Consider the following 13328-nt stretch of genomic DNA (forward strand, 5'->3'; position numbering starts at 1 on the left):
CCATTAAGGAGGACCTCCACACAGGTGCCTGTAGGAATGAAGCAGCCAAGCTATGGTGTTGGAGAAGGGGAAGGAGTCCATGGATGGAGAGACCAAGAAATATCCTGAGCTGGCAGAGATGAGTTGAGAATGAAAGGATTCTGTGTAGAATTTGGAATAAATCTTGAGGGGAAAGCTACTTACTTTTGTAATACGTTTGGGAAAAGAATGGAAAAGGAGGAAATGGAAACTCTCTCTCTCTCTCTCTCTCTATATATATAAAAGGACTGAAAACAGTGGCCATCAGGAAATGGGACTGGAAGATATGGATTCGGATGTGAATTAATGATTATACAATAAGTAAATAGCTATCTATTATTGTCTTAACAAATAACCATAGTGAATAAACCCTTGAGGAATAAAAAACAAGGACTGAGTGTTTCTTAATATTGGAGATCCAGTTGTGATGTCGGACTGGAGGAAAACTGCTGCTGACTTTTATATATAATAGCATAATAACAATTGGGGAACCTCTTTTGGACTTCTTATCTGGAAGGAAAAATGAACTTGAGATGCCCAGACTGAAGGCTGGTAGAATGTCACTCAGCAGAGGGAGGAACAGCTGGATAGTACCCTGGAGTAAATATTTTGACTATTTTGAATAACTCTTGTATATATAACTGGCAAATGGGTAGTTGGAAATCCCTTTTCCTTTTCTTCTGGAAGAAGTGTCGCCACTGGAATTCATTGCTCCAAACCATGCTGATCTGGGCTCAGGCCAGCATAACATATCCCAGCTTCGACCCTAACCATATTCTGTGCCAGAACTGTACATATGAAGCTAACAATGGAAAGAGAGGTACCGTAGTTCCCAAATGCTTTAACAAGATTTTTGCACCCATATAGTCTCTCAGAGATCCAGATAACGGTCTCAACCGTAAGCCAACATTCACTTTTGCTTTAGTATTTCCTTGCCCTCAGTAATCCTTGCCCCAACATGCCTTCCGCCTTGCAGCTATGAATAAAATTCAAAGAACTGCCCGGCAAATGCTGGCTGTTATATTATGTGCAGTGAGCACAAACAGTCCCCATCGCCTACAGCCAGGAAGGAGAGCAAATCCAAAGTTTTGTTTTGGATTACATTAACAACTGTAATTGATTTTAAAAAAATACAACTCCTAAATTATTGACTGGAATGAGGCAACATGAACCTATTTCACCAATTTTAAAACAACTTCACTTGACTACCTGTTTGTTTCTATGCCAAATTCAAGATGCTCCTTTTAATCTTTAGAATCCTAATTTTAATTTAGGCATGCATTTCAGATGGTATTTACTAACTAACTAGCTAGTAGCTAACTACCTGGCCCTTCACCTAGGCAGTTTCCATAAAAACCAATTTGCCTGTTTGTATGTATAAAGGGGAATATTTGTTTTTCAATAAATGGTTTTGGAAATTGGTTTGCAGCGCGATCTTATCCATGTCTTCTCAGAAGTAAGTATTACTGAAATCAATAGGGCTTACCCCCAGGTAAGTCAGGATAGGATCACAGCCTTAGTAGTTATGACACATAAATTATGTGCATTTATTATATTCATAAAAAAACCTGACTTGAAACCAGCGGACGGCCACCAAAATCATGAAGCAAACTGGATGGCCTTTAAGCAGTTTGTGGAGTTGTGGTTTTGCAAAGTACATGCCAAACGTCTGATGATGGGAATAAGTACTGAGATGCTAACTTCACTCAAGAATAATTTACTCTTTGGACATGTTCCACAAAGTATTTTGAAAGATTTGTGCAAGGATAGGGGCTAACATATTTCCCCACTATTGATAAAAAGAATTTGGATTTGCTACTAATTATGGAAATAAATTGCAAAATGATCATTCAATGAAGAGAAACCGAGAAGAACAAATTTTCCCCTTTATTGGATTCATTTAATCATACAAATCATCACTATTCATAATATAATACATTCACAATTTATACAAAATGCTGTAAACGTGCATAGTTAAAATAGTATAAATTAATAATAGTTCGATAATATATCAATCTGTTTTCAGGAATTAGCAATATTTGCTTCAAGGCAGACAGGTTGATCTTAACTAGCAGCAAATATACAATGTATGTTAGTCTTACTCCTTAGCCAGGTGTACATTGGTGGGTTTTGCTCCAATGGGGATCCCATGTTTATGCAGAGTCCGGATTAAAATCTCACGCATTTCGTTATTGTAGGAGTCAAAATCAAATACATTTCTGACAACGTTGGCAAGCCCTTCTGTTGGAAATTTCTACAGAGAGGGAGAAAGAGGGAGAAGAGCACAAGATTAATGAACTCCCCACGGACCGAGATACAAGGTGTCAGAGGTTCTGAGATGCGCAAATGGAGTTCTAGGTAAGTAGGCGCATCTCCACTCACTGAGATTCTTTGATAGGGACGTACATTGCAAGGCTGTTTCATACACTGAAGTGAAGGCCCATTGCTGGCATCTGTCCGTCTCGAGAGACAATGGGAATGACCGTCTGGGGGTGAAGTCAACTGCATTAACAGCACTGAAGGGACATCTCTGGGCATAGGCCTGGGTGGTGTGTATGGAGGTTCTGGGCTGCCCAGATGACACAAGGCTCCCCTCACAGCCTGACTGATGTGGTCCAAAAGAAAGTAGAGCAGTGTGTTTGGCACTGGTGGCCACAGAAGAAAGCTGCCGGCAAGCACCTTCCCATTACGAAGACAGCTCTGTTGAAAGCCTCCCTCCCTCCAGCTACTGACTATCACATCTCCTCTAGGTAGGCTCCCTGACTTGCTATGGACTTCGGTTGGTCGCCTCGGGACCTGGTAGGAATTTTTTCCAATTGGTAATTGGCATATACAGCCAGTTGGTTTTTCGCCTACCTCGTAGCAACTCGTCACAACTCCTCAGTATTGGCGGTTAGGCATTGGCAAGGGAGGGTTAAGTGGATGAGAGGGGGGAGGGAAGCGCCATCGCCTCCCCCACAGAAAAGGGTAGTCCGATAAAGGACTCCGGGGGGCGTTGCCCTGTCCGAAGCCTATGGAGGTGTGGGCCCACGGCACGCCCCCAAGCGGTGACTCCGGGGGAGTTCCTAGTTGACGTGCCTCAGCAGGGCTCCCCCTACTGGTGGTTAACCCTTGCCGGTCTTCATGCAATCGGGCTGGAGCCGGCTAGTCGATAGGGCCAATGTCCTAAGCCAATACCGCTCATTCCTTAATCAATAAAGTTGTGGCCTATTTCGCCCATTAACCTTATATCCTGGTGTCCTGTGTCTTTATTTCTTCCTGGGTGGGGGCAGGAAGTCGCCACGCAACCAAGACAGTTCTGTTGAAAGCTGCCCTCCCTCCAGCTACTGACTATCACATCGCCACGGCCAGTGTGAGAAAGCGACAAACCAACAACAAGCAACACAATGACCAGTATGCTAGGTAGCACTGCAATTCTTATTGCATAATATACATAATTTAGTACAAGCGGTGAAACTTTTTAGGCGTTCATGGTGTCGAAGTAGTAAGTGAATAACAATGTAGGACAGTGTTCCCGGATAAACAGACTGTTTTGCTGTTATCTTCTTCAGCACAACCCATAGATTAGAAAAATACTTAGCCCACAGGATAGCATCTATTACTATAGACTTCTTAGACTTCTACAGACTTTCAAAGATTGACAGAGGTGTGTTCATTTGATTTCAAATATATTAGAGAATTTACAAGTGTACACATTTTGTTTTTGTTGCACTAAATTATATATATTATGCAATAAGAATTGCAGCGCTATCTAGCATACTGGTCATCGGGTTGCTTGTGTTGTTTGTTGTGTTAAGTTTGCAACACAGGGGTTTGTCATTCTGAATTAGTGAGAGAAAGCAGCCTGCCTTCCGCTGTGGAAGCTCAATGATATGCTGAATAACGGAGAACTCCTTCCCAAGCTTCTTTTTTACCTCAGCCCTCCCAATCCCTATTCCTCTGGGGTCAAGCCTAAGAACATGGGATTATCTCATTTCTAATATTCATAAACTGCTCTGGAAGCCTTTCGCTGGAAAATGAGTAAATAGGTTTGATTATTTCATTCTGAACAAGCTACAAAGAACACAGGACAATTTTTCTGAACCTTCTGAGAAGAGTATTTTAGGTTGCAACCCTAACATAGATCACAGGAAAAAAGCCCCATTGATCATAGCTGGCCGGACTTCTGAGTAAATATGTAAAGCACTGGTTTTCAACCAGTGTCCTGTGGCACCTAGGGGTGATTTAAGGAACGTTCAGGGGTGTCCCGGGGACATCCTTTCATTAACTTGCAGCCATTATCTTCCTGAATTATCTCTCTCTTTCTCGCTAAGCAAGGTTCAGGGGAGCCGGCAGCTCTAACTTGCAGCCCATTATCTTCCTGAAATAAAATAGCGGTAAAAAAGGTGGAGAAACACTCTTGCACGACTGTTTTATCTTCTTAAAAACTCTCTCCCCCCCAAAAAAAAATCCTCCCCAGCTTCAGTAACTAACAATTCCTTAGTTTTACACAGAGGGCTTGAGAAATGCAAGAAAATAACAGGGTAGCTTGGTTTTCCGTGTGCCCAGATGTGTGTGTGCTTTGCTGGCATGTGGCATCTGGAGGGATCAGAAGTTGCTTGGGGATGATAAGATTAGCAACCCCTATCTTATGGGCTTGCTTCCACACAGAAGTGGCATGTCTACAAAGCGAATAATAATAATATAATAATATTTTTTTATTTGTATCCCGCCCTTCCCCGCCCGAGGCCGGGCTCAGAGCGGCTAACATCATAAAAACACAATATGCCAAAAAACAGACATCAATTAATTAAAATACATCTTAAAATTAATTTAGAGTTAAAATCTGGGCGGGTGACAATTATCAAGTTGAAATGGAGCATGGTTAATACTTGCCAGGATCAACTGTTTCCACTGAACATACAGTGGTGCCTCGCAAGACGAAATTAATCCGTTCCGTGAGGCTCTTCGTATAGCGGTTTTTGCGTCTTGCGAAGCAAGCCCATTGATAGCTTAGCGGATTAGCGCTATTAGCGGTTTAGCTGCTTTTAGCGGCTTATCAGCTTAGCGGATCAGCTGATAAGCGGCTTAGCTGCTTAGAAAAAGGGGGGGAAGGGGAAAAAACCTGCAGGAACTCGCAAGACATTTTCGTCTTGCGAAGCAAGCCCATAGGGAAATTCGTTTTGTGAAGCGCCTCCAAAACGGAAAACCCTTTCATCTAGCGGGTTTTCCATCTTGCGAGGCGTTCGTCTTGCGGGGCACCACTGTACAAGGACCTGTGGGGGCCTCCTTCGGGCTTGTTTTATACAAAAGAAAGTAAGTCAAACTGCGCCCTGACCAAAGGTCTGGCGGAACAGCTCCGTCTTGCAGGCCCTGCGGAAAGATGTCAAATCCCGCAGGGCCCTGGTCCTTTATACGCATAGGAAAGGAGGAATCATCTGGGCACATTTTGTCTTGGTCAAGAGGAAGTCAATCAGATTCAGGCCCCTGCTGGACTTCCGTTGTCCACGACTAACCTAATTTCACTGCTTTCATGACTAGCATCCTCTGGAACCAGCCACAGCCATTAAATCCCCTTAGATGGGTCCTACAAACATTTTAGGCTTGACCAATTTCAATCCACTCTTCCGAACGGTTTTTGCAAGTTAAATGTCAATATTTATCAATGGGTTTGTTCCAAATCGCGCCAGTAGCAGGAATGTATATACTGTACCTGTAAATGCTTTACTATATTCACTACTTCTCTCGTTGAGTAGGGATAATTGATAATTCCTTGGTCGGCCAAGCTTCTGAGCTCTCCAAAAGCAGCCACCAGTTTCTGCAGGACTGGCTCAGGAACCGCAGGCCCGTATTGTCGAAGCATTGCAAGCTCAGAGCTTGGTTTGGGGTTATCAATAGCATGGCAGCTAAAAATATCTCCTGGAATAAACAAGCAAGGAATGGAGAGAGTTGTGGAAAGGTTGTAGTATATAGTAAGGGAAACCCTGAAGCTATGCAAAGTCCACAAAGCCAGGTCTTGTTGACTCGGTTGCATTCCTGGACTGGAGGCAGAAGTCTCCACTGAACCTTCAACCATGTTGCCCCTTGTGCTATTCAAAGGGGTCTTTACGGCAAACGGTCCCTCTAGATACCTGTTGCACAGCTTCAACACATCTTCGCGTATGGAAGTTCGCCAGCTGCTCTCCTCAGTGGGGACCATAATCATCCAGTCCTCCACTTGGAAGTAGCTCAGGGAGAAAGGCTGGGAACAGACCCTTTGTATGAGATTTCCAAGAGCTAGGACTAGAGGACCACCATGAGCTTTCAGCAACCTGCTGCCCTCCCAGTGTGTTGTTGTGGTTAAGAGCAGTGGACTTGTAATCTGGTGAACTGGGTTCGCTTCCCTGCTCCTCCACATGCAGCTGCTGGGTGACCTTGGGCCAGTCACACTTCTCTGAAGTCTCTCAGCCTCACTCACCTCACAGAGTGTTTGTTGTGAGGGAGGAAGGGAAAGGAGAATGTCAGCCGCTTTGAGACTCCTTAGGGTAGTGATAAAGCGGGATATCAAATCCAAACTCCTCTTCTTCTCCCAATGGCGTGCCAACTTCCATAAAGCCCATCCATCACTGAGGAAGGTTGGGGTACAGGGACCCACAACAGTCACACAATGCCAGTATTTGGACCCTTTCCTCTCACCCCAAATTACCTTATAACAATCCCAGAAACATAGGTCTTCTTGCTAACATTCTGAAAAAGTATGTTCTGCTATGTGCTTAGCCAAATACTTTTAAATTCAAAATCCCTTATTTTATGCAGCCACTTTCCCGAAAGAGTCCATGTGTAATTCTGTTCCACGTGTCAGACGAGAAAATGACTGACACAGCCTCTTATCTGAAAGGCTGAACAGATTTCTTTTAAAAAAGCCTGTTTCCTGTATATCTTTTCTATCTGGAGGTCAAGTAAAGGAAAGCTTATATTTTCCATACTGAAGTCTGTAGAAAACACAGTTGTTGTTCTTTTATTAAGCACTGCGCTTACCTAGTGTTCCAAAAAAGTCATTGCCCAAAAACGGAAATCCAGGTCTGTTTGCTAGAACGATCATTCTGAAATCTGGATGAATTACCACCACATTTTCTCTTCCACTCACACTAGCAGAGTCTAGAAAATACATATAATTGAATTAATATTTTCAACTTTACAAGGCATGGTTCAAGTAACAAAATTCATGCCCATGGAAAGGTTTTAAATAATCAATATGTATGAAATGATCTGCTTAACTCTACAGTGAATATAACCCATTATCGTTAAAATTTTGCAAGAGAATACCCCAAAAGTACAAAAATGTACAAAATTATGCATTTTGTTATAAATACATTTAAATACATATTTAAATATGAATTTTCATACAGATTTTAAAAAAATACTTGGTGATTAGTAAATGTAGTTATGAATGACCACATGAAAAATTCATATGAACCATAAGCATTTTGATTCATCTATCCCTACATTCCCCTTGAACAATGTTACATTTTAAATTTTACTGATTCTACAGCATTCTCTCCTGCTGCCAAACTATTCCATTCAATTCCAGTCTAGAGAAACTCAACTGTTCAACTCGTTCTCTTCATAAAAAGGTAGAGGATTTCACCTTTTCCAATCCTGCAGGCCCACACCAAGCAAACTTATGACAAGCTAACTGTCTCTATTAACACTCTGATCTGAAACACTTATCAAATCCCCACGACGGGGTGAGCTCCCGTTGCTTGGTCCCTGCTCCTGCCAACCTAGCAGTTCAAAAGCATGAAGTGCAAGTAGATAAATAGGTACTGCTCCGGCAGGAAGGTAAACAGTGTTTCCGTGTGCTGCTCTGGTTTGCCAGAAGCGGCTTAGTCATGCTGGCCACATGACCCGGAAAGCTCCCTCGGCCAGTAAAGCGAGATGAGCACCGCAACCCCCGAGTCATCCATGACTGGACCTAATGGTCAGGGGTCCCTTTACCTTATGTAAAAAAACTAATATCCATTAGTGCAGCACAGTGATCAGCACAGTCCAATATAAGCACTTCTTTGTTATAACCAGGCTCACCTGGTTATAATTTTTTAGCTAACCAATATGCCAGTGCTCTGAATATAGCAGGTTTTCAACCTTTTTGAGTCCACAGCTCCCTTGACCAACTACGGTACATTCTTTTTACGGCTTCCCTTTGGGGCTCGGGAGCCCAGTTATGTCACCCCTTGCCTGCAGAGTTGGCAGCCTCTCAAGCTTTTTTGAACCACCACCCCGTGTCGGAACACGCCTGGGGGGCACACGCAGTCCCCAAATGGAGACAAACCTCTCCGGGAGTCTTCCTGATGAAGCACAGCCCGGGACGTCCATAAATCTTCAGCCCCGGTGCACACCAGTGACACATATCCAAAGATATGTGCACGTTCAATCAGCAGAGTATAGCAGAAATGAAGTGGAGCTTTAGTGTGTGCATTCTAAGTATTTATTAAGCAATATATACAGGACATATGGAAGTGAGAGCTGGACCATAAGGAAGGCTGACCGCTGAAGAATTGATGCTTTTGAATTATGGTGCTGGAGGAGACTCTTGAGAGTCCCATGGACTGCAAGAAGATCAAACCTCTCCATTCTGAAGGAAATCAGCCCTGAGTGCTCACTGGAAGGACAGATCCTGAAGCTGAGGCGCCAATACTTTGGCCACCTCCTGAGAAGAGAAGACTCCCTGGAAAAGACCCTGATGTTGGGAAAGATGGAGGGCACAAGGAGAAGGGGACGGCAGAGGACGAGATGGTTGGACAGTGTTCTCGAAGCTACAAACATGAGTCTGACCAAACTGCGGGAGGCAGTGGAAGACAGGAGTGCCTGGCAGGCTCTGGTCCAGGGGGTCACGAAGAGTCAGACACGACTAAACGACTAAATAACAACAACATACACAGGACAAAACAATCATAGTATCCTCTCACTTCTTCTCCTAGAGAGAGAGAGAAAGTAAGTACAAAAGTACAATGCAGCGGAAGAGATAAGACTGACTTCCGTTCTCATACTTTCCAAGCCTGGAAAGCAAACACAGACATGTGATATAGCAGTCACACATCCAGCAACGGAGGAATGAAATGCTGACACCTCCACTCCAAAGAGAGGTGCCTCGCAGAAGCACCATTAGCCTGTGGAGCTTATAGCCAGGGCTGCAGCAACAAACAGCTGTGCAAGTCTTTGGGAGGCAGAGACATGAAAGATGAAGGAGGGAAGGAAAGAGGGGCAGAGGCCAGTGTTTGCTAATCTCATATTTCCATTTTAATTCCTTAAGGCAACAATCCTAAGGCATGAGGGGCTGAAAATTAAGAAGGCACGTCTGCTGGACTCTTGCTGGCAGAATGGAAGTGAGGGGCAAAGGGAACACAATCTGTGTTCCTCTGTTCTTTTTATTTATGTATTTATTTATTTATTTTTAAAAAACTGGAATGAACTCCACCACCATTTGGGATGCATTAATATATTCCTTGAATAGAGGCATGTTGTGGGACTGGATCCTTTGGATCCATGCATTCCCTAGAATCCCTCCAAATCACCCTGGAAAATCCCATCTTGTGTTTACTGACTTCAGAGCTCTGACCTCAATAGGGCAAATGGCATGCAAGCTGCTGTGGCGGCAGCGAAATGGTAGCCGGGTCTCCTTTTCTGAAGGTGGAGCTGTCTTTCTGCCTCTGATGTGGCACATCCAATGCCTCTTACGGCCCCTGGGACCAAAGATTTGCAGAGCCAAAGTCTTTTCCCCAGAACTATTCAAAATAAACTTGCAAGCTATCCAGCCCAAGACTGCAGCACTGGCTGGTAGTACTGTATTAAAAATCTTTGTTTCCTAGGGCAATGCATTCTTATTATATAATTATTCTGATATTCTCAAATATACATTAATAATAAGAGACACGAGAACAAGAAGCTAATGTACCGTCTGAGCAACCTAAAAGCTTTATTTTCTTTGATAAACTATATTTAGATAGTAATTAATGACCAAAAGAAGGCCCAAACGTTGGAGAAATGTGCTATTCATTAATCTGCAACAAATGCAACTGCTGGAATGCTGTGTTCAGGGGTTTACTTACTGGCAAGAAGGCGCCTTCCATCAGACAGAATCATTTCTCCACTTTCCACCAAGGTTTTCAAAATGCAGGTGACATTTGTTGGGGCCTTGTCTGCTTCATCAATAACTAGAATGTGCCCCTTTTTGACAGCTTTCACCTGGAAAACGTTAAACGGCACGTGCATTGGAAAAGAAACTGCACAACTCTGGATGCACTTCCGAGATATAAATTTACTGCCTGTGCATTTGTCAGAGGCCAGTGTTTGCTAATCTCATATATTTCCATTTTAATTCCTTAAAGCAACAATCCTAAGGCATGAGAGGCTGAAAATTAAGAAGGCACGTCTGCTGGACTCTTGCTGGCAGAATGGAAGTGAGGGGCAAAGGGAACACAATCTGTGCTCCCCTGTTCTTTTTATTTCATAGAATCATAGAGTTGGAAGAGACCACAAGGGCCATCGAGTCCAACCCCCTGCCAAGCAGGAAACACCATCAGAGCACTCCTGACATATGGTTGTCAAGCCTCTGCTTAAAGACCTCCAAAGAAGGAGACTCCACCACACTCCTTGGCAGCAAATTCCACTGTCAAACAGCTCTTACTGTCAGGACGTTCTTCCTAATGTTTAGGTGGAATCTTCTTTCTTGAAGTTTGGATCCATTGCTCCGTGTCCGCTTCTCTGGAGCAGCAGAAAACAACCTTTCTCCCTCCTCCATGTGACATCCTTTTATATATTTGAACATGGCTATCATATCACCCCTTAACCTCCTCTTCTCCAGGCTAAACATGCCCAGCTCCCTTAGCCGTTCCTCATAGGGCATCGTTTCCAGGCCTTTGACCATTTTGGTTGCCCTCCTCTGGACACGTTCCAGTTTGTCAGTGTCCCTCTTGAACTGTGGTGCCCAGAACTGGACACAGTACTCCAGGTGAGGTCTGACCAGAGCAGAATACAGTGGCACTATTACTTCCCTTGATCTAGATTCTATACTCCTATTGATGCAGCCCAGAATTGCATTGGCTTTTTTTTGCATTGGAAAAGAAACTGCGCAACTCTGGATGCACTTCGACAGAGATATAAATTTACTGCCTGTGCATTTGTCATAGAGTTCACATTTTGAGTATTTAAGAGAAGACATTCAATGGATTGTTTCTCTGATTGCTTATTATCAGTGCAGCTGTGGGGAGATAAGCACAAGCTAAGCTCCACACACAAGCAAAGTGGATCTATTGCTTAATGTAAGAGGGGAAGGGGTTTTCTCCACTTCTCCCTGCTGCCTTGAAAATTTGTTCCAAAGGATTGGGGCATCTTGTAGAACAGCATGGAAGCTGATGTGGGAACTGAAGGGGGAAATGGGAGAAAATGCCTCCCCTTCTTTTCTATTAGCAGAAACTTCTGCCAGGTCAAAGGCCATTTCCATGAGAGGAAGAGCAGCGCTGGATTCCACCCATATTTTTCATTTCCATACTTTTCAACTTACAGTGGACCCTCCGGATATGAACTTAATTCACCCCGTGGATCCGTACTTACCCCGAAAAGTCCGTATCCAAAGGTGCCACTTCTGTGCACATGCGAGGCACGATAGAGTGCTTCTGCGCATGTGGAGAAACCCGGAAGTATACACTTCCGGGGTTGCCGCGTTCACAAAACCAAAATTACGTTACCCAAAGGTAACGTAACCCAAGGTACTTGTTTTGAGGGCTAGAAAACTTACTTTGAAAAGAAACAGGGCATTCTTAGATTTGTAATGATGTATTTCACCTCAAGATAAGGACTTGGACCCATCAATGAATTTTAGTGAAGAACTCCTATATTCAAATGCACAAATGTGGACTTACTAGTGGAGAATCCTCATAGACAATATGACCATCTTTAACCGAAGGCTGAAGCGTAAGACTCTGCACGGTCGTGTCTCTAAGATAGCAAAACATGCACAAGTCAAAAAGGGAATGAATTTATTCTTATTTCAAAATATCAGACTCCATTTTACACTTAGAAACCACCCTAGAAACAGCACTGAGCTTTATGGAAAAATGCTTTCATCACAAAATTGGTGTGGAAAAGGGAACCGAAGTTAGTCTTATCAGGGACGTTATACTCTGTTTCACCACCTCGAGATGATTTTTCAGTTAGCAGTCCCTTGTTTTAATGAGTAGAAGAGATCATGCCATTCAGCATTATTTAACAACCTTTGAAAGCTTTAATCCCTTTCCAGTCAGAATCTTTCCACTCCAATGCATTGTTTAGAACACACGTTTCAATTTTGCAAAGTTGCCCTCTCTTCCCTGGTGTTCTCCATTCACCATAAACCTAAAGAAACAGTTTTGCTTGTCCAGGCATGTTTTTTATGCCTGGGTTGCCAAGATGCCACAAAGGGCTTCAGGGACACTTGCTTTAACTTTGGACAAACCCCATATTCCTCCAAGGCAACCTGTCTCAGCTTCAAACTCATCTGATGCACCCTCCTGTTCAACATAGAATCAGAATTGTAGAGTTGGAAGGGATAAGAAAGATCTAGTCCAACCCCCTGGAAGGCAGGAATCTTTCATGGGAAAACGCGACTACTCCTCTTCCCACCCACAGGATTGAATAACTCCAAAGAGAGCAAAAGAGCAGGACTTTCAGCCATTTTGCATTTGGTTTTACAACATGGGCTGCAAAATGGCTGCTTCTGCAGCTTTCCTGAACGGAAGGGTCAAAAGTTCAAAATAATGTTCAAGGGGATGTTTTGCTCAGGAAATTCTGCACAGGATGTTAAAAGGTTTAGATCAGGAACGTGGCAATTAGGGGAAATAAAAACTTAACTAACAGAAACTTACTCTCCTTTGGTGGTTGGCTAAAAAGGTCGAGAAGGGGAGTGAAAATATTGTTTAGGATTTGAGTTGGAAAACAGAAGAGGTAATTGAAGGGCCTGATCAGCTGAAATGGCTAAATTGAAGAGGAAGGAAACAGGAGAGGACCATGAAGAGACTCAGAAGCTAAACTGAGGGATACAAGTTGATAAGCATTGCTTCACTGAGGGAAACATGCAAGAGCACATAGATCTGGGTGCATTTGTCTCTGTTTATTAGCTATTCATTCTCACGAGTGACTGCTCAAACTATTCAACTCACCTTTTCCTAAAATTATGTTCTAAAATTGTTTAATTTGTTGTCTTCTTAGAACTTTAAATGCAGCACATTTCCTGTGACCTTGTTATTCACTCCAACTCTAAATTGCTATATCACTCTATCCAGTATTGGAAGTAGGTTGTGCCAGCTAAAGGGATA

At 43.2% G+C, this 13328-nt stretch overlaps 1 protein-coding gene across 3 annotated transcripts in view; it reads right to left on the minus strand.

The window, feature by feature from the left end:
• Positions 1-13328, minus strand: part of VWA8 (von Willebrand factor A domain containing 8) — a 99992-nt gene that overhangs the window by 44273 nt on the left and 42391 nt on the right. For all 3 annotated transcript variants that reach the window (XM_081917704.1, XM_081917703.1, XM_081917705.1), the window contains exons 22-26: positions 11898-11973; positions 10086-10221; positions 7015-7134; positions 5711-5916; positions 2121-2272 (exon numbers count right to left, since the gene is read on the minus strand). In XM_081917704.1, coding sequence (XP_081773830.1) covers positions 2121-2272; positions 5711-5916; positions 7015-7134; positions 10086-10221; positions 11898-11973 — 690 coding nt within the window. The remainder of the gene's footprint in view (positions 1-2120; positions 2273-5710; positions 5917-7014; positions 7135-10085; positions 10222-11897; positions 11974-13328) is intronic.

Source organism: Podarcis melisellensis (assembly GCF_964234715.1).
Source record: "Podarcis melisellensis genome assembly, chromosome: 7".
NCBI classification, from domain to species: domain Eukaryota; kingdom Metazoa; phylum Chordata; class Lepidosauria; order Squamata; family Lacertidae; genus Podarcis; species Podarcis melisellensis.